This window comes from Neodiprion virginianus, chromosome 5 (genome assembly GCF_021901495.1).
Source record: "Neodiprion virginianus isolate iyNeoVirg1 chromosome 5, iyNeoVirg1.1, whole genome shotgun sequence".
Lineage (NCBI taxonomy): Eukaryota > Metazoa > Arthropoda > Insecta > Hymenoptera > Diprionidae > Neodiprion > Neodiprion virginianus.
In genome coordinates, this window is record NC_060881.1 from 21473571 (window position 1) to 21500788 (window position 27218).

Consider the following 27218-nt stretch of genomic DNA (forward strand, 5'->3'; position numbering starts at 1 on the left):
GGACAAAGCTACTCCACTGAGCTATCCTTCTCTGTGTGCGAAATAATACATTTCAGTGGCGTGAAGTATGTCGAATACCTACGTGAACACGTGGAACGTGGCGTTGCGGGGCCAGTGCCTAGATGAGGAATAAATCAGCAGGGTACGGTAGGCACAAGACGGGAAATACGGCGACAGGAGAAGTTGTACGGCCTTCGGTGTTGCAGAAGATCGTAGTTTCTTAACCTAATTCGCATTATTGACACGCTGTCACGGTGATAGCCGGGTTAATTATATGGTGTCAACCTTGCAGATATAACGACTGGAGTCGATAAATGAAAACTAGTATATTGACGCCGTATTATTGTGCCAGTCGAAATGAATAAATCAACGAATAATTAATTATCGGAGAGGAAATATAACGATACTAGTCTAGCAAAATGTGGACAATCAACCCGACGTCATCGATCGACCGCTTTCGAGTCTAAGGAAAACAGCCACGATTCTAACCCCACCAAGATAGAAAACAAAGAACCAAAAAAAAAATAAATAATAAAAATAACAAAAGCAACTATAATAACAATAATAATAAAAATAGTTCATAGTACAAAAATTCTATATAAAACGAGAAAAAGGAAAAAAAACCAATAATTAACAAAACTATTCCTGTAGTGTAACATCTGGCAAATCAGGCAATCAACCAAGATCAAAACGAGCAATGCCTTCGAGACGATCTAAGGGTGGGCTTTTAGCCAGAGTCAACTTCCCGCTGTACACGCTCCAAATGCTGACTAGTCGTCATGTCTTGGTTGGCGGCGGTGGTGGTTCCTCAAAAACTGGCGTCGCTAACGGGTTTGTGAGTATGATGACTGAGAGCGATAATAACTTCATGAATAGACAAAAGCAAGTCCAACACAAACTAAACTTCATGATTGAATTTATCTGCAAAACTATAGCTCAGTAGAATAACAACAAGCAATTCAAGCTTGCTTTGCTACTGATATATCCAATGACAGCTTGGAGAGAAAGCAAAGAAAACTGATATTCAACATGTGTCTTCTCATTCTGCCTAGTTTATCAATGGCTTGAATGAGTGGAAAAATCTAAACGATGCTGAATTGAAATTCTGTCGCTGCAGCTTCGCTAACACAAATACCTAACAAGCGACATAAATCCTCTAACCAAAGCTTCAATTACTTTTCTTTGTTATTTTATAGGAAATATTCGAGCTTTTCCATGACGGAGTTCAGTTTGTGGCGGAGGAGGTGACGAGACATGAAACAGGACCCAGTGTGGTGATGAACTGTGCATCTCACAATGATGGGAAGAGGACTGTGGTTGTGGCTGGACAGGAGAGCCACTGCCAGTTATACAACGTCAACATGAAGATAATTAATCTTGAGAACGGAGAAGTCGCTAAGGGAAGTGTAACCGGATCGGGCACAGCGGGACTCCGGCAGCGCAGAAGAAGCGAGAGGGATGATGCAGAGAGGGAAAAGGAAAAGCTGAAACAGGAGAGAGTCGAGGAAGTTGTCGACAGCAATTCTAACGTCAGGCACAAAAAGCTGCAGCTCGTCATCAAACCAGCTGACAGCATTCAGACTGATTTTAGGTAAGGTTTTGGAGCAAGGAACCTGCAAGTGGGAGATGTTCATAAAGTATAGAGAGAAATAACTGCTGATTGCCACACATCAAAATCATTCTCAAATCTGAGTGGCGCTGGACTCTACTCGAAATTCATTAAATCATGTCATCGAAGTCTTGATTCACCATGGAACTAATCACTGTTGCAATCTGGCTTACATAGAATATTCTATCGTCTTATAATCTCCTGTAATATATATACTTTTTTTTATCTTTGTATACTCAATGTAATTTTTGTAATATTCTTTTAAACCCCTGAGCAATCTTGATAATTCTTTCACTTTTATATATTACATTTATAATTTTAACACCTCGTAAACTATTTGTGATCTCTGTAATCTGATTGTAATTCTTGTAATATTTCGTTCATTACTATTATTTTTGTGATTAGTGTAATCAATTTTTTTACCTTTGTCACCTCTGTGATCTGTTTTCAATATTTGCAACCTTTTGGCCCTTGCGATTTTACTTCAATTTTTGTTTGTAGAATGTATAACCTTGTATTCATTTCTACAATTTTTTGTAATCCTTGTAATTTTTTTTTTCCATCTCTGTTACCTTGTAGCCTCTTTTAACTGGTCTATAGTCTGTGAAATTGTAACCTATATCAATTTGTAATCTTTGTAATCTCTGTAATGCTATTACCATCCTTGTAATCGATTTATAATTTGTACGTTTTTGTAAAGGTATACATTTTCCTTCACCCCAAAACCTTAAAGACTTGCCGATCATAATGTAATAGCTATGGATATAGAGCTGTACTAATCAAACCGTTAAACTTTCTCAGTAAAATCGAGCCGTTGCAGCGAATAGTGCGAGTGAGTCCAACAGGAAAGTACATGGCGACCGGAGGAACAGACGGCTGTGTTCGTCTGTGGAAGTTTCCACACATGACGAAGGTGCACGAGATGATTGGGCACACTAAGGAGATAGATGATATGGACTTCAGCCCAGGAGGCGAGAGCTTGGCGACCATAGCCAAGGATGGAAAGGGGTTTATCTGGGACGTAGCTTCCGGAGAGAAACGGAAAGAGCTGTGTTGGGCGGTTCCGGAAGGCACGAAGTATATGTACAAGCGGTGCCGGTTCCGCCTGGTGGAGGAGGACAAGGCGAGGACGCAATTGTTCATCCTCTCAAACTCCACGTCTAGCAAGAACCTTAGTTTTCTTCAACTCTGGGACGCCGATGGCGGCGTCGTGCTCAAGTCTGCGCCCTACAAGGAGACCCTGTCAGCTCTGGCCGTCTCCGATAACGGCAGGTTTGTGGCTGTCGGCACAATGTTCTCCGGCAACGTTGATATCTTCATCGCCTTCAGCCTCCAGCGTGTTCTGCATGTTCCCGGCGCCCACAGCATGTTCATCACCGGCCTTGAATTCCTACCAACGAAACTCGACGGCCCTGCTATCACCAGCAACACTGAGGCGGCCGTCGTCAGCATCTCTGTCGACAACAGGATATGTGTTCACAGCATTCCATTCAGACGTGAGTGACACCGACACGCTTATATTTGACTTGAAAGTTTTATCCTTGGTTGTAAAAATCACTCTGAGAAAGCTCCGAGTTCTCAAAGACTCGACAAAAAAAATTAACCTAGTTTCAAAGATCAATGAGATACTTCTGTGAAAGTTCGTTCTTTGCAACATTATTTGTAAACGGGAATTTTCTGAATATTCCTGGATAATATCACAGGATATTTTTGAACCAGAAGCGTCAGAGATATGTTTGATTTTCAGGGATGTTCGGCAAATTCGGTGCTGAGTTTGCTCTGAGATACATAAAAAAAAAGTTTCATATTGCTGTAAATTTAGACTGTTCAAAGTCGTTATCGTGAAACATGTGAAATGTTATTTTGTCTGAAATGCTAAAACTTTAACGTTTTGAACACGGATCTTGAGACGAAGATAGTCTGTATAAATCATAGGAGCAAATGATGAGATAATTGACTTTTTTCGTTCTCGTTCTTACAGACACGCTGCCGTTCTGGATCGTGATTGTTCTGATCGTCTTGAGCATATTTGGAGCTTTCGTAGTCTGCAGCTATCTCGGTATATGACCCATGCACCAAGAAGCGAAGATAATGAATGACGTAGCAAGACATGTTGAGTGATTGAAAATTATCGCCAATAGGATAAGAAAAGACAAAATGGGATATGAACTCTGAGAGTTTTAAATGCTCTTTATTTATTCATATAGGTTACGCTGTTATGAAATATTTTTTTGTATATAAGATAGATGATTAATTTGACGCCGCTATTTACTGTCGGGTTTAAGTACGACAATAAATAAATCCTGGAAATCTACAAGATCACTTTACTGAACAACATTTGGCTTCGAAACTTTCAGTCATTTTATCTGTTTCTGATATACGACTCGTATTCCGTTTGATATGTATATCAACAGGGGCATATTTTTTACCGTTAATTATGACTTTAAATAAAATTTAAGTAAGTCTTGTCCATTTCGGTGAATGAGTTATAACTATTATAGTATAATAACATCCATAGTATGTTCAGAGAATGGTCGACCGATTAGCTACTGTAAATAAATGATGGGCAATTATTGTTAGTACAACGATGATTCCTTGTTTCTTCCGAACAATCCATTGAAATCTTGACTTGGTGCAGAATTCGAAATACTTTGAATCTCAGACGTGAGCCACGTTGTGTATTTGCGATGACGATTAAGCGAGGGAGGTTCTTTCGCGGAAAAATGTATGAGCACAGCAATGAAAGCAAAGAGAGAAAAATCTGGTGCCGTTAATAATTAAGACGATGCATATATCAAAATCGACTAAAAAACATTGATTCAAATTCTCAAGGGGTTAGACATCCTTTGAAGCGCTATTTTTCAAAGTTGATTTAGGATGCGATAAATGAAGACTATGTATTTGGAATATGTTTTTTTTTTACTCTTCATTTTCATTTTATTGACTTTGATTCGAAAAAAAACAAATATGTTGTGTTCACGGACACCAACGTTATTGCCCTAAACCTTGGACCGTATTCTTCCGTCAGTCATTACTCAGACGCCGGGATTCTGCATCAAAAATCCGAAGGGTCTTACGATAAAGAAGGTAGTGTTTTCGATGTGTTCCAGTCGAATTTCAAAATAACATAAACTAGATGATTGTGCGTTTTATTTCACTTTACTTATCGACAAAAGGGACTTGTGGGTCTCAATTGATGCCAAATTTAATTGGTATTTGCGATACTATGAGTTTCGAGTACTGTGCATATCTTTACACTTTTGGCTGTCATTTGGTCAATTTTAAGAATTTTTTAACGAACAACCAATCAAGATACATGGATATCAAGGCTCACAGCCCTGAGTTATTTTTCGTAATAGTTCGCTGGAACTGGATGGTTTTGTGGGTATTAGCAGTTTCGTGTACTATCAACCAAGTAACTGACCATGCCGATAAAAGAACTTTTTCATAAGCAAGTATTACATCGTGCAAAACATTGGTAACGTACCGTCCTCGTTGCGAAATTTAAAAGTAGAGAAAATGTCGCATGAAAAATATGTACGCTATAATTATACAACGGACAAATAAATATCAATCAAATACATGAACGTGTATCGATTATATTTACCTAAATACATTAAATCTTTTATTAGCAAAAGCAGCATCTCTAAGATACTCAATTTATTTTTTCAAAGTTTTCTACCAAGTCAATTTTGAATTGCGAGTAAAAAAATGAATAATAAGAATAAATCTGTAACGGGGTTCGTTGCAAACTAAGTGGCATGAAGAGTCTTGTAAATTTATTTTAAATTTTGGTGAAGTGTCAACATGGTCTTACAGTAATGCAACTTTTTCAGAATATAATGAAAAATTGCTAACAAAATTTACATCACCTTCTGCATAACATTGACGTACTCATCAATCCATATTTTTCTTCTCAATTGTTCAAATGCTAAATATTGATTATTGTCAATTCATGGTTCTTCCAAGTGATAAAGAAGGTGTGTGAACATTTCTTTTTCTCACAGGGCAAGATTTGAAATGTTCAAAACTACATAAATAACATTATTAAAAATTCGAAGGCTATTTTTCGGTAACTGATTTTCACGGGGAATAATCTGTCGGCTCAAATCATGAAATCCTGTCTCCTGAGTAAGGTTAACCCCGTTGAATTCTCGGTGAAATTTTTGAATATTTTGAATGATGCTGAAACCAATTCCTTGATGCATTGTATCAACGTGATTTTGCGAAAAGAATCGATTACGCGCAGTCCAAATACGCTGCGAGACTCGTATCAAGAGTAACAGCGAGAAAACGAGAGAATTCGTTCGTAATTTCTATGTTGTTGGTCCCATCCTCTTTTTCAGGCGTTTTCTGAGTTCTCAATGATTCAATTAATCAGGCGAGGGTCATACAAATCAAATCCGAAACCAGAAGTATTTCGGTCAAAGAATACCAAAAAAGTAAGGCTAACCCCTTTGTATTTTTGGCGAAAATTTTCGCCATTCTGAAAAGTGCTTGAATAAATTCTTTGGCGCACTATGTCGACATGCTTTTGCGGGAGAAATCGATTGAGCGCAGTCCCAATATGCAGCGATCAATGGATCAGAAGTTACAGCCTAAAAACGAGTTCCTGTGTTTTCGACATTTTTCAGCTGGTGCTCTTTCTATCGTTGTTTCTCTGCTGTTGGTCCTACGCACTTTTTGCTGAGTGTTCTGAGTTCCTAGCGGTCCGATGAGTCAGAAAAGGGTCATTCGAATCGAATCTAAGACCAAAAATTTTTTGCCCTAAAAATAAGTAAGGCTAACCCCTTTGTATTTTTGGCGAAAATTTTGGCCATTCTCAAAAGCGCTCGAATAAATTCTTTGGCGCACTATATCGACGTACTTTTCCGAGAGAAATCGATTGAGCGCAGTCCCAATACGCAGCGATCAACGGATCAGAAGTTACAGCCTAAAAACGAGTTCCTGTGTTTTCGACATTTTTCAGCTGGTGCTCTTTCCATCGTTGTTTCTCCGCTGTTGGTCCTACGCACTTTTTGCTGACTTTTCTGAGTTCCTAGCGGTCCGATGAGTCAGAAAAGGGTCATTTGAAGCGATTCTGAGACCGAAAATTTTTTGCCCAAAAAATAAGCAAGGCTAACCCCTTAGTATTTTTGGCGAAAATTTTGGCCATTCTCAAAAGTGCTCGAATAAATTCTTTGGCACACTATATCGACGTACTTTCGCGAGAGAAATCGATTGAGCGCAGTCCCAATACGCAGCGATCAACGGATCAGAAGTTACAGCCTAAAAACGAGTTCCTGTGTTTCCGATATTTTCCAGGTGGTGCTCTTTCCATCGTTGTTTCTCTGCTGTTGGTCCTACGCACTTTTTGCTGAGTTTTCTGAGTTCCCGGTGGTCCAATCAGTCAGAAAAGGGTCATACAAATCGAATCTGAGACCAAAAATTTTTTGCCCAAAAAATAAGTAAGGCTAACCCCTTTGTATTTTTGGCGAAAATTTTCGCCAGTCTCAAAAGTGCTCGAATAAATTCTTTGGCGCACTATATCGACGTACTTTTGCGAGAGAAATCGATTGAGCGCAGTCCCAATACGCAGCGATCAACGGATCAGAAGTTACAGCCTAAAAACGAGTTCCTGTGTTTCCGATATTTTCCAGGTGGTGCTCTTTCCATCGTTGTTTCTCTGCTGTTGGTCCTACGCACTTTTTGCTGAGTTTTCTGAGTTCCCGGTGGTCCAATCAGTCAGAAAAGGGTCATACAAATCGAATCTGAGACCAAAAATTTTTTGCCCAGAAAATAAGTAAGGCTAACCCCTTTGTATTTTTGGCGAAAATTTTCGCCAGTCTCAAAAGTGCTCGAATAAATTCTTTGGCGCACTATATCGACGTACTTTTGCGAGAGAAATCGATTGAGCGCAGTCCCAGTACGCAGCGATCAACGGATCAGAAGTTACAGCCTAAAAACGAGTTCCTGTGTTTCCGATATTTTCCAGGTGGTGCTCTTTCCATCGTTGTTTCTCTGCTGTTGGTCCTACGCACTTTTTGCTGAGTTTTCTGAGTTCCCGGTGGTCCAATCAGTCAGAAAAGGGTCATACAAATCGAATCTGAGACCAAAAATTTTTTGCCCAAAAAATAAGTAAGGCTAACCCCTTTGTATTTTTGGCGAAAATTTTCGCCATTCTCAAAAGTGCTCGAATAAATTCTTTGGCGCACTATATCGACGTACTTTTCCGAGAGAAATCGATTGAGCGCAGTCCCAATACGCAGCGATCAACGGATCAGAAGTTACAGCCTAAAAACGAGTTCCTGTGTTTCCGATATTTTCCAGGTGGTGCTCTTTCCATCGTTGTTTCTCTGCTGTTGGTCCTACGCACTTTTTGCTGAGTTTTCTGAGTTCCCGGTGGTCCAATCAGTCAGAAAAGGGTCATACAAATCGAATCTGAAACCAAAAATTTTTTGCCCAAAAAATAAGTAAGGCTAACCCCTTTGTATTTTTGGCGAAAATTTTCGCCATTCTCAAAAGTGCTCGAATAAATTCTTTGGCGCACTATATCGACGTACTTTTCCGAGAGAAATCGATTGAGCGCAGTCCCAATACGCAGCGATCAACGGATCAGAAGTTACAGCCTAAAAACGAGTTCCTGTGTTTCCGATATTTTCCAGGTGGTGCTCTTTCCATCGTTGTTTCTCTGCTGTTGGTCCTACGCACTTTTTGCTGAGTTTTCTGAGTTCCCGGTGGTCCAATCAGTCAGAAAAGGGTCATACAAATCGAATCTGAGACCAAAAATTTTTTGCCCAAAAAATAAGTAAGGCTAACCCCTTTGTATTTTTGGCGAAAATTTTCGCCATTCTCAAAAGTGCTCGAATAAATTCTTTGGCGCACTATATCGACGTACTTTTCCGAGAGAAATCGATTGAGCGCAGTCCCAATACGCAGCGATCAATGGATCAGAAGTTACAGCCTAAAAACGAGTTTCTGTGTTCTCGACATTTTTCAGCTGGTGCTCTTTCCATCGTTGTTTCTCCGCTGTTGGTCCTACGCACTTTTTGCTGACTTTTCTGAGTTCCTAGCGGTCCGATGAGTCAGAAAAGGGTCATTTGAAGCGATTCTGAGACCGAAAATTTTTTGCCCAAAAAATAAGCTAGGCTAACCCCTTTGTATTTTTGGCGAAAATTTTGGCCATTCTCAAAAGTGCTCGAATAAATTCTGTGGCACACTATATCGACGTACTTTCGCGAGAGAAATAGATTAAGCGCAGTCCCAATACGCAGCGATCAACGGATCAGAAGTTACAGCCTAAAAACGAGTTCCTGTGTTTTCGACATTTTTCAGGTGGTGCTCTTTCCATCGTTGTTTCTCTGCTGTTGGTCCTACGCACTTTTTGCTGAGTTTTCTGAGTTCCCGGTGGTCCAATCAGTCAGAAAAGGGTCATACAAATCGAATCTGAGACCAAAAATTTTTTGCCCAAAAAATAAGTAAGGCTAACCCCTTTGTATTTTTGGCGAAAATTTTCGCCAGTCTTAAAAGTGCTCGAATAAATTCTTTGGCGCACTATATCGACGTACTTTTGCGAGAGAAATCGATTGAGCGCAGTCCCAATACGCAGCGATCAACGGATCAGAAGTTACAGCCTAAAAACGAGTTCCTGTGTTTCCGATATTTTCCAGGTGGTGCTCTTTCCATCGTTGTTTCTCTGCTGCTGGTCCTACGCACTTTTTGCTGAGTTTTCTGAGTTCCCGGTGGTCCAATCAGTCAGAAAAGGGTCATACAAATCGAATCTGAGACCAAAAATTTTTTGCCCAGAAAATAAGTAAGGCTAACCCCTTTGTATTTTTGGCGAAAATTTTCGCCAGTCTCAAAAGTGCTCGAATAAATTCTTTGGCGCACTATATCGACGTACTTTTCCGAGAGAAATCGATTGAGCGCAGTCCCAATACGCAGCGATCAATGGATCAGAAGTTACAGCCTAAAAACGAGTTCCTGTGTTTCCGATATTTTCCAGGTGGTGCTCTTTCCATCGTTGTTTCTCTGCTGTTGGTCCTACGCACTTTTTGCTGAGTTTTCTGAGTTCCCGGTGGTCCAATCAGTCAGAAAAGGGTCATACAAATCGAATCTGAGACCAAAAATTTTTTGCCCAAAAAATAAGTAAGGCTAACCCCTTTGTATTTTTGGCGAAAATTTTCGCCATTCTCAAAAGTGCTCGAATAAATTCTTTGGCGCACTATATCGACGTACTTTTCCGAGAGAAATCGATTGAGCGCAGTCCCAATACGCAGCGATCAACGGATCAGAAGTTACAGCCTAAAAACGAGTTCCTGTGTTTCCGATATTTTCCAGGTGGTGCTCTTTCCATCGTTGTTTCTCTGCTGTTGGTCCTACGCACTTTTTGCTGAGTTTTCTGAGTTCCCGGTGGTCCAATCAGTCAGAAAAGGGTCATACAAATCGAATCTGAAACCAAAAATTTTTTGCCCAAAAAACAAGTAAGGCTAACCCCTTTGTATTTTTGGCGAAAATTTTCGCCATTCTCAAAAGTGCTCGAATAAATTCTTTGGCGCACTATATCGACGAACTTTTCCGAGAGAAATCGATTGAGCGCAGTCCCAATACGCAGCGATCAATGAATCAGAAGTTACAGCCTAAAAACGAGTTCCTGTGTTTCCGATATTTTCCAGGTGGTGCTCTTTCCATCGTTGTTTCTCTGCTGTTGGTCCTACGCACTTTTTGCTGAGTTTTCTGAGTTCCCGGTGGTCCAATCAGTCAGAAAAGGGTCATACAAATCGAATCTGAGACCAAAAATTTTTTGCCCAAAAAATAAGTAAGGCTAACCCCTTTGTATTTTTGGCGAAAATTTTCGCCATTCTCAAAAGTGCTCGAATAAATTCTTTGGCGCACTATATCGACGTACTTTTCCGAGAGAAATCGATTGAGCGCAGTCCCAATACGCAGCGATCAATGGATCAGAAGTTACAGCCTAAAAACGAGTTTCTGTGTTCTCGACATTTTTCAGCTGGTGCTCTTTCCATCGTTGTTTCTCCGCTGTTGGTCCTACGCACTTTTTGCTGACTTTTCTGAGTTCCTAGCGGTCCGATGAGTCAGAAAAGGGTCATTTGAAGCGATTCTGAGACCGAAAATTTTTTGCCCAAAAAATAAGCTAGGCTAACCCCTTTGTATTTTTGGCGAAAATTTTGGCCATTCTTAAAAGTGCTCGAATAAATTCTGTGGCACACTATATCGACGTACTTTCGCAAGAGAAATAGATTAAGCGCAGTCCCAATACGCAGCGATCAACGGATCAGAAGTTACAGCCTAAAAACGAGTTCCTGTGTTTTCGACATTTTTCAGGTGGTGCTCTTTCCATCGTTGTTTCTCTGCTGTTGGTCCTACGCACTTTTTGCTGAGTTTTCTGAGTTCCCGGTGGTCCAATCAGTCAGAAAAGGGTCATACAAATCGAATCTGAGACCAAAAATTTTTTGCCCAAAAAATAAGTAAGGCTAACCCCTTTGTATTTTTGGCGAAAATTTTCGCCATTCTCAAAAGTGCTCGAATAAATTCTTTGGCGCACTATATCGACGTACTTTTCCGAGAGAAATCGATTGAGCGCAGTCCCAATATGCAGCGATCAATGGATCAGAAGTTACAGCCTAAAAACGAGTTCCTGTGTTTTCGACATTTTTCAGCTGGTGCTCTTTCTATCGTTGTTTCTCTGCTGTTGGTCCTACGCACTTTTTGCTGCATTTGCCGCAGATAGAAGACAAAATGGAATTAAAAAAAAAGAGCTCATACAGACTCAATAAAAACGGTCTGCCATAATTCAAATTTGATTTGGTACCAATTATCCTGGTACATACTAATATCTGTCTATATTTCACTTTGGAATAATATATTATTCTGTATTATCCGGGTGTTTTTGTCGCTTCTTCAATCTATAAATGTCAGGTTGCGCCGGTACTTGAGTGTGTCTACGAGCATTCGCATGCTGTGTATTTAGAGTTAATCCTGTATTCATACGTATACACATATGTTCATTAAATATACATTAATTCAATGTTCATGCATAATTCAGAACCTGCGACTCAGTCGTTATTCGGCAGTATTTTTTTATCATCATTGTTTATTTCCACATTTTTCTTTGGAATTTTTATGCTTTTTTTTTCACTCTTGATCTTTCTATGACTGATCAAAACGTGCGTTCAAGGCTTTCCAGTCGTGGTTTTAATTCTTACCCCGCCAACGTGGCATTCTTTGTATTAAAAACAGTATAAAATTTCGAGGTGTATGTATGTGTAAAAAGTGAACACATCTGAGACTATACGGAAGCCGCGTCTCCATCCTGAAACTTTCCATCGTTAAATTTCTTCGCAGTATGTAATTACATCGCAGGGTCTATCCACTTAGAGAATTTACACGTCTAAGACCGAGTAGATATACTAAAATATGAGTTACGCATACACGATTATAAGGTCAAACGTGGCGCGAGCAAAGGAGAAATTAGTAAGTATGAACATTCTTGCGCGGTAGTCTATGTATTATAAGTGTCCACCCGCAGGGCTTGAGGAAAGTAAATAGAAAGTGAAATCACCGGTTTCTTAGCGAATTGAAGTTTGCTAATATCTGAACATTGCACTATCTCGTGGGCAGACATAACCTTGAAATAAAAAAACCCGGAGAATAGAAGGAAACCTGCACAGCGTACCTACCGACTAAAAAAGGCGGGTGAGGAAAAAGTAACGCTAAAAAATCTCACGTTACAAAGTTTCAGCCATCAACGCGTCGGCTGGTATATAATTGGTAAAATGATAGATTGTCGCAAACATTTGAGAACGAAAGGTACCCTCGGGTCACGACTGACATTTCTTGGTATTTCACTTACCATCTTAATAATAATCATAACAACAGTAATAATTCAATAACGCACATACAGACTTTATCATGCAGAGAGCGGCCACGTTCGAATTTCAAGGCTTCAGATTGGGGGGAAGAACTGTAAGGCATAACAGCTTGGCGAAATAACGACGCGTAAATTTATTCAACCCAAACTGATCTAACCTATAACTTATTTATGAAAATCGCGTGCGGAAAAGGATATAAAATGGAAAAAACGTACTGCTCGGTGTTGTTTTTGATTCTTCAATATAATAATAATGATGATGATAACAATAATAATAATACGTCTATAACCTTTTACTGCTACTATTATTATTACTATTATTATTATTAAGATTATTATTATGTTGGAACACCTTTATAATTATTTCTAAGTCCGTAATGTTGTTTCTTCTGCTTCGTTTATTCGATTCAATTTTTTACCAGTTGTCGTCATGGTCGACACTTAATAGCTAGGCAATAAGAATGGCGCGATCCGTGACAGTAACTTATTGACAATGCTGATTTACATATAGTAATAGTAATAATAATAATAGTAAAAATATATTGTTTTTCCGTTTGAAATCGTTTTTTTTTTTTTCTAATGTAAGGAAAATCACAGCATTGTCAATCATTCAATTATTGTCGGGGAATCGCCCCTCGGAGGAGTTTTTTTTTTGTTGTTTATTTTTTTTTTATATCAATATCATATATACATATAAAGTCTCTCTAGGTAGTTTTGTTTGTGCTCACTTGGCGCCGAGTAGAGGCAGCAGCGTTTTTCTTTCTTTTTTCTCTTGATAGTTTTTTAAATAACTTTTACCCCTGGCGCTGCGGCGAGAACGGTGCTCGTGTGACGTCCGCATATGTTGCTGGACCGGAATTGAAGAGAAGGTGGATTTTAGCCTGTCCCTTTCTCTCATTCCGTTCCAGCGAAACGACGCAGAACGACACGCTGAACGGGGTTGTTTCCTAAGTTCTAATTTGTTTGGTGCGGGCACTTGTGTTTCCTTTTTTTCTTTATATTAAAATTACTTCTTGACGCTGAAACCGTCACCAGTTGGGTCCAGCAGCCAGGGGTAATTGTTCGGGCATTCCATGCACGTTATCAGTCGCAGTGTTTCACCAGGCAACTCCCTCGTCGTCAAGGGACATGCGTTTGGCAAAGAACAGTAGGGCTGACCCTTCTCATCGCAAGTCTCCTTCCAGTTTTGGAAATCGCGAAGGTTAGACAGTTCCGTTGGTGTCTGGATCCATTTGATGACCTAGATTCAGAAAATCAGACAACAGGAATAATAAGCCAGTGCTCAAGTGTTTACAAATCGTTTCAATTGAAGTGGAAGAAGAAGAGGGACCGCAAACTCACCTGGACCATCGTAACGAAGTATACGTCATTCCTGGCAAGCATCTCGTCGATGAACTTGATCAGTTCCTCCTTGTACTCTTTCTTGCTCTTCAGCCACGAGGCGTGGAAGTTAAGACTGAGTGGAGCTCTGTTGGTATTGTAGTGTCGGTTGAAGTTGTGCCTAAGGAGCCTAGCGAACTGGTCGCCGGACTGAATGTTGGAGCAAGAGTCGACTAGATGGCAACCCGGCAGAGACTCGTCGAAGGTCGGATCGTCCCTGCGGTCGAGTTCGTTCATCACCATTTCCCAGACTGGATGTGACCTGGACGGACAGTTGCCGCCGTTACCGTTGCACTTGTGGGGCATCCTGAAGTACAGAGTGTAAGGCCAGATCGGCACGCGGCCGAGTGAGGCGGTGATCGAGGCGTCGTAGACGAAGAATTGGTCGGCCATCATTTCGAACTGCTTGTTGCCGCCGACGCGGAGGTATGGGGCTCGCATACCGATTATCGAACCGTCGCTGATGTTCGCGAATCTCTCAATGATCAGACGGGCTCCGGCCATCTCGGCCAGCCAGTCGTCATAGGATCCCTGAGTCCAATACTGTGGGTCGTCCTTGTGCGTCAGGGAAAAGACGCCGATCTCGTGGCCACGTCTGTGCAGATCCTGGACCGCCGAGTAGTTTGTGTACTTGTGGGAGACGAAGAAGGTTCCTCTAATCTGGCAGCCGTTCGGATTCAGACGACCGTTGAAGACGTCGTCGTACAGGTCGATGTTGTCGACGTTGACTGCACCGTTAAACGTCAGCGTGATCATCTGTGGCACCTGCTGGATGTCGATATTTCCCGGAATCCGCGTTCCATCCGCCGAACAGTAACAGTCCGGCAACACGCACTGCGTGGGGTCGCAATCTGGGGCCCGATTCGGGTCCGTTTCGACCGCTGCGGCAAAGGGGAAAGAAGGATTAAGTTTTGTGATCGCGAAGATGCGCCTTGATTCGCTCCCGTAACTACAACACAACCTTGAATACTTGAATTGAAACTCCGGAGATTGATGTTCGAAATGCAGTGGAAGAAAACTATGTCGAAAATTGTTCAGGACAATTCATTGGAGGTCAGAATAAGTAAAAATGGTCAAGACTACCATATTTTGGGCAAGGTAAACTGTAAATCAAAATTCAGGCCCCAAACATCGGTGCATGCACCATATTGTTCTTAGGCAGTGTGGTAAACCATGGCAGAAAAACTTTACTCACTGCAAGCATTTTCATCGGATTCGTCCTTGCAGTCAGGTTTTCCATCGCAGAAAAATTCCTTCTCGACGCAGTCACCGTTACCGCATGATAATTTGCCCTCAGGGCAAACTGGTACGTCGGTTTTCAGAATTGGAAGAATCTTACGGGGTTCTGTAAAGGATTCAATCATGATACCGTGAATCACGCAATATAACCCGGGTATTTAAGACACTGAGGATAATTTTTGTGTGTTCCAAGACCCTTTTTGTATGTGAATATTAAATGTGGGTATAAAGTATGTTGTTGTATCATATATATAATACAGTTTATATAAAGGTGAATATTATGTACAATTATTGTGATATAATATAACATTGTGCATACTGGGAAGTGAATGGAGGGGACCAAACGACCAATTTTTTCTTTGGTTCCTCATTCTGGATCACAATTATCATTACAATTAAACACGTAGGTGACCCGACGACAAGCTGTGACCCGGGGGAATTCATTCGTTGGCTCACGACCGACGCACACGTAATTAACCGCATATTGCATATAACAGCGATTTACTTCGTAAAAAAAGATCAATAATTATGCTTGAGTGAAAATAGAGACGTATAACACAGAGTGAACATAGATCAGCGCTGCACATATAAATTACAAGTATTCCGAGAGAAGAAAGAGTGAAAAAAGAATATAGATTGAATCAGACTTGATGAATCGTAACTGCAGAAAATTGATAGACAAACACACATACATGTATAACACAAAAAGCTGGACAGAAATAAGAACGTGACACGAAAAAAGCTTATTAAACACATCTATGACGAGTCGTGGTAATAGTAAAAAAAAAAAAGAGAAACACGGACAGAGAGAGAGAGAGAGAGAGAGTAGGAGAGAAAGGGGTAGAAAGAGAGAGAGAGAGAGAGAGCCTGGTTTGCCGATTGAACAGCTCGGTGATTTTCAAAAAGCAAGAGCCATCAAGAATCGTGTCAGAGAAACGGATGTACCTCCAGGTGGAATATGCACACATAGACATTTGGAATGAACACACAGATTAGCACAGTTTAGATCGTAACTAGCGCGTGAACATCCAGGTCGGTCGGTTTAGAGAGAAGTGAAAAAAAATATAGCTATGTAGAAAGATATGTTCTATATGCATATATTTATTTTTTCTGTTTTGTATATCCGAAGCGTTTGTTAATAGGTAATTGGTTGTCAGTGCATCACCATCATCATCATGATTGTGATATATGTCAGTATACAGTGATCGATTAATCATAGATAAAATTGACTGATCGATTGGTAAGTAAGTGCAATAGTGTAGTGGTTGGTGGTGGTGGTTATATACTATAATACTATACACTAGAAAGTGAGATATAATATATAATATAAGCATCAAGAAAAGCGGTTTTTGTCAATAATTGTTAGTCACGATACAAGGATGAGTGGTGAAAATATGTATAATTTACTCGAGAAGAGAGAAAACCAAAAATGAATGAATGTAAGTAAAGACAGTATAAAGAGAGAAAGATGTGTTTTCAAAAAGAAAAAAAAAACAATCTTCTTCGACTTTTTCTGTCGTCGTTCGCTGGTTTAAAACTATTTTTTGCGTATTCCACAATGTTCCAAACCAGCGATTGAATATTTATGCGTTTATAGATATTTGCAAATACATATATATGGTGGTGCATTGCGTGTATAATAATGACGTTAGTCGTCGATGTGCGTGCTACGGCGCGAGTCTACGATGACCTCGGCCCTCCTCTCCGTCACTATCAGTAATTGAAAGTAAGAGACGAAACGAAATGTTAAATGGCGGATGAAAAATCCGGCCGACTTTCCAACGAAAATTGAATGTGTGACGGCGTCGAGAGGAGGGCCTCAAGTTCAACCCCGGTCGTCACTTACTCTCGAGCTTGTCACAGTTGGTGACCTTGCCCTTCCAGTCGCAGGTTTGTTTTTCCAGGTCAAAGGCCAGTCCGCTTGGGCAGGTGATCGGCTTCAGGCCAGACTTTGTGCACCTGGAGGTGGAAAAGGGAACTTCAGATTGATAGGTAGTATTAAAAGAAGCTTACTCTCGATCTGATCGCAGTTCTTGACGTTCTGTTTCCAGTCGCAGGTCTGCCTCTCGATGTCGAATGCCAGACCGGTTGGACACTTTACTAGGGCTAGTCTGGTCACCCCGATTTCACTGGCTTTGTCGCACCTAGACGTTTTACGATTTAGATAATGACATCAAAGAGTCTATTCATTTCACCCAAAGATGGCCAGAGACAAAAGAGACAGTCAGGAAAGGTGTGTGAGTAAGCCGTTTTCGAATCACTGGATTGAAATCAGGGAGAACGGTACGAGACCTTGACTCACGACGGTTGCTCGAAAGACACGAGAAAATAAGAATCAGAATTAAAAGAATGCGCGGTAAAAGAAACACTACAAAAAGTTTGGCACTCAGGGGAGCAAAAGACCCGAGCTGCTGCTTTGTTGAAACTAGATTGCCTTGAACGGGACTAAAATCGCCTTGCGCGTCGTCTCGTGCAGTTCTTGCATGCTTCGACCATAAATCAGCACCTCGTTCGAAACACGCACACTTTTAATACCATGGCTGTAAAAGGTTGTGAACATGGCATCGAACTTTTACCGTTACGATCAAACCGCCAACCAGTAAAAGTGTCGATCGTTTAATTACGTCGAAGTATATTCAAACGTGCATTAGGTGTCGGGTTGTATGTGGTCAGACTTAGGCCTTGGTGATGGCTGACTGGCGCGAAACCAACGGCATTCTATTGTTACCTTGGGATATACCTAACAAGGCTCTGAATAAATGCGGCGGGTTTCCTTTTGCGTGGAAGGAATCGCTAATATCAGGTATACACTCGCGATGGGAAACGAACTCGGCAGGAGGGGTCATTGTTCCGTGAATGAAATACAGAAATTCAATACTCGAGATGAAGAGTTAGTGGAATTACTCCCGAATTGAGTTTGACAAGGATGCAGAAAACAGAAATAAGTATAAAACAAGAAGAACATACACTGCTGTAGAAAAAATTAGAGAGACAGAAACGTTAGAAGTGTAGAGAATCAAGTTGTTTTTACCTTACGACGTCACGGCAGTCGCCGTCGATTTTGAGACGGAAGTATTCGTCTCCAGGCCTGTCCTGGCAAAGTTCTTCTGGATCGGGCTCGCCATTTTCACCCTCATCGTCTTGTGCCCTCGCCGAAACTGAAAAGAGAAAGGAAAATTGTATGGGGTTTCATTTGCGCACGGATATGTGGGAGCAGTGGAATTATGGGTTAGCGTGTGCCAACTAGAGTGTCTCTGTTCACAAGTTGCACCGCCCGAGGGGTTCACTGAACTCCCGTAGAAATAGAAAGTCTTGGAAATGTCAGGGCAACCGAGGGAAAGCGACAGTGGTTCCCCGAACTGGGTCCAGATCTTACGATTAATACCAAATTCGCCGAGAGTAGGAGAAGTCGAATGAGGCCAAACAGTTCTCGACTCGAAGAATCTCGTAACGAATCCGATCGAGATTTGCCAGATTACTAACCGCCTACTGTTTCTAACCATCACGTTAAAACTTTATTTTGCACCTGAACTCCTCTTCGACTCTCGCTATATTTTCCATGATTCTCATTGATCTTACCATCAGTTTAACCGATTTGCAATTTCAAAATCGTCGAGTACAGTTATCACATCGAGAACATCAAGTACTGTTCAGACCATCGGTAGTCATTAAAAGTGAAAAGGAACCCCCTCAAAAGCTCAGAATTCACTCACGACAAGTGTAAAAAAGGCTTTTCACCCTCGGGAGATAGCAATTTTTCAATGATAGGTACAAGAATGACATCAGTGAAGTGATTCACTATTATTAGCGCCGTATAAAAGAACGGACTCAACGATAATAAAGGTAGTGTTAACTACAAGAAGTGGGACAGAAGCTCGGAGCCACGGGCAATGACAGGTTAAAACAATTCGTACGTCGGTTTATGACATAGTGATGCGTGTAGTTGATGTGATCGCAACTTACCGGCAAAGAGACACAAGGCTCCCAGTAGTAATCGTATCTTCGGCGACATGGTAGTCGTCGGCGGTACCGAAAGCGTCTGGACAAGCCGCGCCCTCTCGCCCCTCTATATGAGCTCCAGGTCTCCTACCTTCGACATCGATGACTTTCACCTTCCTGCAACATGCTGCCACCTGGAGGATAGTTGTGACCATCTTGCGCTACTTGGTAAACGAATATTCTCTAAGATATTCGTGTGCATGGTACCTTCGGAACGGGAACCATCTGAAGTCGCGATGAAACCTGCTAAGACAGGGCAAAAAAGAACTTCAGTAATTGTTCTTCTTACCGTCAGCCATTTATTTTTAAACAAACATATAAAAACACGAGGAAAAAATGTGTATGGGTCTCTTTTTCTTCCTTCTTTCTTTATTGCATAATTTTCATATTGCTCATGCGGTTGAATATGCAAATGCTTATGGGGAGAATGGATCTGAGGATAGTTCACGATGACGATCGAAAACATGAGGCTGTTCAAGGAGCATGCAAAAAACAGCTATAATTCGTACACTGGTATAATAATGTGAACTTCTGAGAAGCATGCCGTGAATGTTGCGCAATAGGTGAAGAATTCTATTTATTTTTCTCGCGTTTTTGGCCAACCAACAAACCAACCAATAAACCAACAACCAGCAAATGTGTTGCACAACACCCGGCACGGTACCAAGGGAGATAAAAAATTGCCCAGGTACACATTGCGCCAGTCGCATTTGCTCGTAGTGTAAGAACAGCTTGTACAGAGGTGAGCTTAAGAATAGCGGAGAACTGGAAAGAAGCGAAGAGAGTGCGATTAGTGGTTATAAACAGCAAAAGAACAAAGTACACAATCACGTTTCGTTATATCGACGATCGTTTCACGCGATACATGGCATCATCGCACGCCACATTATAAACATAACGGTCTACCTGCAGGAACAATTCTCAGGACTTTTTATTAATATCTCGCAATATAATAATGACGACGCCTTTACCGCTCCATGGCATGTAACTCCACGCACCTATTTCAATAGAGAGGAAAGTTTTCATAATCGTTGTGTTTATCGCATTCGATATACGCACATACATGCAGACACACAAAAATACGTTATATAGTAATGCAGCGACTGCCAATTGGTAAAAAGCTACTTCGTAACTTCCTTTGTATTAATTAAATTCAGTTATTCTTTCTCTTGATCGCGTAGGGATGTAGTTGCGCTTTTATCGTGACATTGCAGACGATCTTTCGTCACCGAGGATCCTCAATCTTTTCCGCCATATTTCGATCGGACTTTTACCGCAGCACTCGACCAATAGTCGAGTGGGTCCTTCTCGACGAGGGTGAAACCAGTTTGCATGTTGATTCGACGCTCCGGTTCATGACGCAGAGGCCGTTTGTCTCCTTGGCTACGAAAATACATTATAATGTATACACCACGTACACCAACTAACAATCATATATCTCATTTAGTTGGCTTTTCTGAGAAGAACGCGGCCACTCCTCAAACACCGGCCTCTCCGCGTACAGCGTTTAGCATTTCCAGTAGTGAGCTGCCCGTACATCTCATATCTTCGTGGGCAGTTAATCGAACGTATCCATAATGCGGATCCTTGTCGAGCGGGCGAAAGCGAAAGAGATGAATTCGGTGCGATATGTCGATAGTGCTTTCGTCTTCACTTGGTCACAGCTGATCCACGCTTTCGTCACTTACTCGAAATGCCACAGAACCACGAAAACAAGTTGTGTGCCACGCATTTTCTTTTTCATTTTTCAGCAGCTGCGTATCTACGTAATTGAAACATTCGCTCGCTGCTGGCGAATATTAAATACCACACGTCGTTGACCAGTTTTTGGAAAGTTGCGTGTGTTGCAATTTTTGGCTGTGTCGTTGTATTTTTGTTCCTCTTCCTCTTCTCACAGTCAGATCTTCGGCCATTTCATACAGTTGCCAACATACGGCAGATGATGGGCACTTCTGTTAGCTTAATCTCTTTGTAAGCACTGCGAGCTGCACTTCGACGTGCAGGGTTTACGAACACCTCTGGGACACGGACTGCAGGGGGGAGGGGGCATTGACCCGGGCTAGTTCAAGGTGAAAACTACGTTTGTCATAGTGGCCGGCTGGCCGGACATTGTCTCGTCTACGTGATTGGAGTTTTATTAATCGATAAATATATTTTGACCCATACAAACGACTGTGAAAATCGCAGTTTGACCCAGTTTCAGAGCATTGAGTTCATCCTATTTATTCCTTCGACCTAGGTTGGGTCCCAACTACCCAATTGTGCTGAAGCCCAGTTGATCGACTACAAGTAGTGTACATACATTAATGATTGATTATCGAAGAGTCACTACTGTAAAAACACATTAAGTCATCCAGGAACTCAATCATTCAAGGTTGAAAATCTATCGACAATTTACCTCTCTACCGACTTGTGAAAGACATGGATTAATCCATCCAAGAATGTTGTTTGAATTCTGTGCCTTTTTTTCTTGCAAATTTATGATTCCATTTTATTTTATATACCTGTATAAAATAAAGAGAATTATATGCCCGGTAGGGAAAATGTTTTTTAAAAAGAACCAGCAAATCGGATTCCAATTTATTATTCATGGATTATGGGCTATTTTATCGCTGAGGGACCTTGAGCTTTAAACATGCCTACCAAGATGTGAAAATTCCACAACTTACGCCTCCGAGTGCTCAAATTTCTATTATCAGATCGTCTGAGCCGTCGAGGGTTGGAGTGGCAAGAACTCGATCACCTTGTGAACTGCAGAATGCATCATCACCCACATCGAGCCTTCTGTTATGATTTTATTTGCATGAATTGAAATAATCGGCGGCTACATTGATGGTAACAATTATGGACACTAGTAATTATTCCGACTGGTTTTTTTTCGACACACTCACCTATCTACGAATTTCTAAACAGGTGTAAAAAAGTGATTAAGAAAAAATGTGTTTGCTGCATCCCGAATGTGCACTGGCTAGTTTTACAATGTTATTTTATTTTCTTTATTGTAAAGGAAATGACGTTTGTCTGATTATACCTGGCTTATACATTTCATACATGAGTGTACATATAATTCGCTGGATTGGATGGTGCTGCTCATACTGATTTAACTAGTGAAAGTACCGCTGTCACTGTCGATTGGACACAGTTTACAAAAATTCCTACAAGCTCGCTTGGACCCAAGTTTTCTTCCCAGCAATCATATGCCACCTACGTTACATCCGACGAGCATTTATTCTCTCGCATCAATTTCCTGAGTTTCCACCGATTATCTTTTCCGCTAACTCTTCACCAGGCTTCTAGGTATCCAAAAATTTAGTATCGTTGTCATGCTGATTCGTCGATATTGAGAAATCCGAGGATTTTTTTTTCGAAATATCGTTTCGCATGTTATAACCATATTAAACTTAATTGTAATTACGTTACAATAAAAATGAAAGAATAAATGGAAAGAAAACGAAAATGAAAATAAACCAAAGTGAGTAGCGCAAAATATTATAATAAAGAAAAGAAAAAAGGTGCTTCAAATCGTCGAAGAAAGCAGCTGCTGGTTCGCTCGTCAGTTGACCCGAATTTCATTGCGGGATCCACCTTTCTAAACGCAGTTATAGTGGCTAAAATACTTTTACACGAGGCTTTTTATTCGGTACATCGCTTTATAGCGTATAGGTTTTACCGATTTTCGATTTCAATGCGTTGGAAAGTATTTATATGTACCAACAGGTACGAAAATTCCTGCGACTCGTTTCGTTTATCTATTTTCAAAACGTTTGCATAATTTCCAACATTATTGAATTACTCACGGAAAGCAGAAGCTTTATGCAACCGATTAACTGGGTCGTACCGTACTATGCTGTGGGGAAATCGATGGTCTGTCTGAGGAGTTTGGCAACTTCGATGACTGGCGTTGATCGGGACGAAAATATAATTTGAATGAATGAAATCACTTCGGTGTTTCCACTCTATCTGACAAAGAGATCTCCACCGATCCCTCGTCGACAATTCGAGCGAAAACCGATCGGTGTAGCTTTACGGTATGAACCTTTCTCCATTAACAATGCAGGTGACATTCCTGATGGTCGCATTCCTGCATGCTGTCGTCAAGTCAAGATCGCTGCGACAACAACCCAGATCCTCATCTAACCGATGTAGAAATGGCTAATTCACTTTCGCCGTTGAATCTTTTAAATCGCGCAACAACCATCGGGACAGTTATCAGCTGCCTATTTTTACTTAGGTACGCTAATTAACACCCTCAGCCCGGGCGACACTTGGGCAATTACGACGATTGCTCTACGTACATACATTATAAGTGCCTCGACACCGTACTCGACTCTCGTTGAGCAATCGGGACGCTGCACATTGACGCCGGCGACGTAGATGCCGATTTCGCAAACCTCGTCTCTATGTGGGTCGTTTTAACAGATTTCATTGCAGACCCGCGTGCCAGTCAGGGTAGAAGCGTTTCGACTGCATGAATACTACTGCCGTACGCCATTTTTCACCATCCCACCACATCGTGATTCTGATGCACTTCAACCGTACCGATCTTTTGTTGATTTAGTTGATTTTCTTCTATTCACGTATGCTATCTTTCAATTTCCGGGTGTTCGTGAAGATATGTTATGGTACGCTAAATACCGATCTGTTGCTGCAATGTACCATAAAACAGGCGTGAATCTACTTTTTGATTCCTCATAGTTAACGCACAGCTGAATTATTGATGTACTCGCCAATTTTTCTTGTAATTTTCATCAATGACCAGCAAAACACGTTGTAACACTAAGCGATTTTGAAAACCGGTCGATAAATATTCATTTTATAAAACTGAAAGTGTAGCTCATTTCAATTATTTTCTTCACCTGCATCTGAAAACAGCGAATTCTAGTTAGCGTTGATCAATATCAGTGTGGGAAAAACGATTTCCAGCTTTTTAGTTGATACTGTACGTATCGTTACATAAAAATTTTGTAATGATTGTGAAAGACATTTCTGAATCACATTGACGTAAATTTTTTTTATAGCGATTTTCTAGAATGACAGGTATAGGAATTTTCAGGAATTAACAGCTTCATAAGAAAGTAGAGGGGAAAAAGAACAGACTGCCGAAGGTCGAGATTCCATAACTGGTAGTTAGTTTGTTGGGTTTTTCTCAACCAACCCCGAGGCGACGGTAGTGTATATTCGACGATTTTTGAAGAACAAGGTATTTTATTCTCGATTTAACTGCGGCCACTTGATTGACGTAAAAAGTGGGATAAAATTTGCATGTGATTCCCTCTTATGCTCTTTTCCACATTTGCGACAAGAACGTTCTTATTTTCCGCTCATTTGCGGGAAAAAAGTAGCACTTTTCTCTCGCCAGTAGGATAACCACTTTTGAAATCAACAAAGAGGCCACAGTTAAGTCAGTAATAAAATCCTCGCTTCGTTTAGGCAGTAAACTCACCCCTGGGAATAATGTTCGACATTATTCCCTTGTTACATAATGTACTATAATAACAATCATTTCGAATCCAGCGACCTTGCCTGTTTATCGCTTTCACTTGATTGCAACCAGCGGTGAACTTCACGCGTGTATAAGGTATCGGAGTAGAGTTTCCCTTCTTCCTTCGATCAAGTACATCACGATCCTATGCAGCGGAGAGAAAAAGAGCGATCAGCGGAGCTACGCGGAGAAGAGGATGAAGGTCGACCTTGCCCTTGAGAAGAAAAAGGACAGAAATAGACTACAGAGGAAAAGAGAGAAAGAAAGAGAGAAAGAGAAAGAGAAAGAGAGAGAGAGAGAGAGAGAGAGAGAGAGAGAGAGAGGGAGAGAGAGCCCGCACATGGTATGCCTGAAATTTTTCTACTTTCGCTCTTGCCTACATGAGAATCTCTGCAACACCTTTGGCGTCGCCCGAAGCTCTTGGCGTCGCGTCGTGACGCTCCGGGCGAGTGGGGCCCGAACCAGTCAGTCGCCTTCCCTGAAACAGACGTAGCAATGGGCCTCGAGCCGAGGGTGTAGAGAATAACTTTCACTGTCAAATGTTATATGTCACGTAGCACGTTGATGATCAGAAGCCAGGCGGATTCACAGTTAAAAGAAAATAAATGAGAATGCCGTTTTACGCCCAATGCTGGCCCCTCGCGAGGCTCTGTTGGAGCCACATCGTGTCTCGGCAGAACCTTCGAGACTATTTTTTCGAAATTACTGCTCATTAGAATACGCCACTCATACAGACACACTGATAGCGATGCATTCTCTTTGTCTCGTTCGAAATGCCAAGGCGAAGTGCGACTACGTGATCCTCCTCCGCCTTGGGGCCCCAGCCTCGAGGATCCAGCATCGCGTTCTTCTGCAACATCGAGAGCTTACAGTGTGAACGGTACCTGCATATCCTGAAACCTCGCCGGATCGCAGTACCTTATACATTTCTCATGGAAGGCCTCCGGGCAATTGTCGCCAAATTTTCTTAATCAATGGGCTGGAGGCTGTTCGAAGATTAAAAATAAAAGCATGCATATAATATCTAGGAAGAGATTTGTCAATCGAGGCTGTTGATGCTGATGCGTGGCCTCTGCGAATAATCAATTACGTTGAATTGAATTGGGGTTAGGTTGGGTTAAGTTCTGGTCATGACCAGACTGGTAATACCTTTTTCCCCCTTTTTTTCTCTTTCTCACTCTCGTTTTCTAGTTCATTCACGATTGCTGATATTTGCCACAACAATTCTCTTCTTCCAGCACTTTGGGCGACTTCTGTACTTTTCTTTTTTGCACACGGCCAACAGGTACGCGCATCCGTGAAGGACCGACGACGCTCATACTTAAAAGTCCTCAAAAACCTTTCTCTTCTTGTTCGTTAGATTTTTGCAATGCTCTGTTATGTGTGATCTGCTCAATCTCGTCTAACATTGTTATAGACATAAATAAACATTTATTCTATTCTTTGTCAAAGCTGATTGTTTTTCTGTGAACCGATCTCTGTGTCATCAATTTCCGTGTACTGTCACTGATCGCGCCTAGTCTGTGATCTCGAATATTCGAGTACACGCCTCATCGACAAAAGTCGCTAATGATTGAGGTGAACTGAGGGGATTATGTTCACTGTAACATCGCCATTAGACTGGCGCATGACTCTACATCAGGAAACGGAGCGTCCTTGGAAGTTGGAGGACTTATTGTGCTTCGAGTACCGAGCGGTTAGACATACCCGGACGTCCGTGTTTTTGCCTACATCTTAACTGGTAGTTAGTTATGGATCCAGAGCACAAGTGGCTATTAGGCGACACGCCCATGGAGTGGAAAGGAAAAGAAGTCATAGCTCTGTGACCAATTCGGCACAGGAGATCAACATCAAGGAAACCCTCGTGGTGTGTATTTTACGACCGATCTTCTCTCAACTGCATTATTTTCAACCCTCACATGGTTCTAAAAATATACTCGACATGCGTGCACAATTCAAGAACGAGTTGTGTTCAGACTTGGCGTGATCAGCCCGACCAGGGCGGGGCTGCTCCACTTAGTTAGAGTCATGTACATGTGCTTTTTACCCGTGCAGACCACTCATACTATGCTCCGCATGACTGGTATATAGTGTGCGTATCTCATGCGTCACAGTACCTCGGTACCGTGGAATGAGCATAACGTGTTGCAGTAGATATCCTTTGTCGCTTTTGGTCTTATTATATTCTTCCACCACCGAGTCCGTGTGCCGAATTTCATCGCTATGGTATCGTTCGTGAAAATGCTTGGGCAGAATAAAACGCCGCTGCCGGTGCAGAATGTGCGTCAAAACGAAGAAGGTCATGCGACCGAAAGTGAGGATGGGATCGAACGAAGCGAAAAGGATGAAAAAGGATACCGCACACAAGCTGGGAATCTAAAGTGGGCATTTACACTGACTCCTAAGAGACCAATTTCTCGACCGAGGCAATTGATATTTGAGACACGATCATGAGCCTCGGTGTCACCGTGTGCCACGATTACATTATATTATATTCTCCCGTGCAGCACCGGGTCTCTTTCTCTCCTGATGAACTACCCGGGTATCTGAAACTCGATTGACAATATTTGCACTTCAAGTGCCGCGTGCACACTTTCGTTTGTTTTACTCATTCTCCAGCGGCGTTAGGACTGCTGGAG

General features: G+C 41.5%; 2 protein-coding genes across 5 annotated transcripts; one reads left to right on the forward strand and one right to left on the reverse strand.

Annotated features, from left to right (window-relative positions):
• The first annotated feature begins 21 nt into the window (after positions 1–21).
• On the forward strand, positions 22–4098 carry LOC124304955 (prolactin regulatory element-binding protein). 3 transcript variants are annotated; one of them, XM_046763779.1, is made up of 5 exons: positions 22–147; positions 293–835; positions 1197–1591; positions 2411–3105; positions 3591–4098. In XM_046763779.1, the coding sequence occupies exons 2-5, from the start codon at positions 698–700 to the stop codon at positions 3674–3676; spliced, it is 1314 nt and encodes a 437-aa protein (XP_046619735.1). In that variant the 5' UTR covers positions 22–147; positions 293–697; the 3' UTR covers positions 3677–4098. The 3 variants fall into 3 exon arrangements, with proteins under 3 accessions (XP_046619735.1, XP_046619734.1, XP_046619732.1); XM_046763778.1 differs by having other exon boundaries at positions 36–142; XM_046763776.1 differs by having other exon boundaries at positions 54–142; positions 652–835.
• A 9003-nt stretch (positions 4099–13101) lies between these two features.
• Positions 13102–19219, reverse strand: LOC124306329 (chitin deacetylase 1). 2 transcript variants are annotated; one of them, XM_046766900.1, is made up of 6 exons: positions 19062–19219; positions 18130–18256; positions 16945–17057; positions 15055–15204; positions 13821–14740; positions 13102–13719 (listed from the first exon to the last, which is right to left on the reverse strand). In XM_046766900.1, the coding sequence occupies exons 1-6, from the start codon at positions 19108–19110 to the stop codon at positions 13486–13488; spliced, it is 1593 nt and encodes a 530-aa protein (XP_046622856.1). In that variant the 5' UTR covers positions 19111–19219; the 3' UTR covers positions 13102–13485. The 2 variants fall into 2 exon arrangements, with proteins under 2 accessions (XP_046622856.1, XP_046622855.1); XM_046766899.1 differs by lacking the exon at positions 16945–17057 and adding an exon at positions 17112–17242.
• Between the last annotated feature and the right edge of the window lie 7999 nt (positions 19220–27218).

Bases quoted from the DNA above. Each gene is read 5' to 3' on its own strand.
- LOC124304955 (XM_046763776.1), top strand. From the start codon at position 123: ATGAGGAATAAATCAGCAGG. The intron at 836-1,196 runs GTGAGTATGATG...GTTATTTTATAG, and splicing joins CTGGCGTCGCTAACGGGTTT to GAAATATTCGAGCTTTTCCA. The intron at 1,592-2,410 runs GTAAGGTTTTGG...AAACTTTCTCAG, and splicing joins AGCATTCAGACTGATTTTAG to TAAAATCGAGCCGTTGCAGC.
- LOC124306329 (XM_046766899.1), bottom strand. From the start codon at position 19,110: ATGTCGCCGAAGATACGATTACTACTGGGAGCCTTGTGTCTCTTTGCC. The intron at 15,205-17,111 runs GTAAGCTTCTTT...AATCCTTTACAG, and splicing joins GAACTGCGATCAGATCGAGA to AACCCCGTAAGATTCTTCCA. The intron at 13,720-13,820 runs GTGAGTTTGCGG...TTCTGAATCTAG, and splicing joins ACTTCGTTACGATGGTCCAG to GTCATCAAATGGATCCAGAC.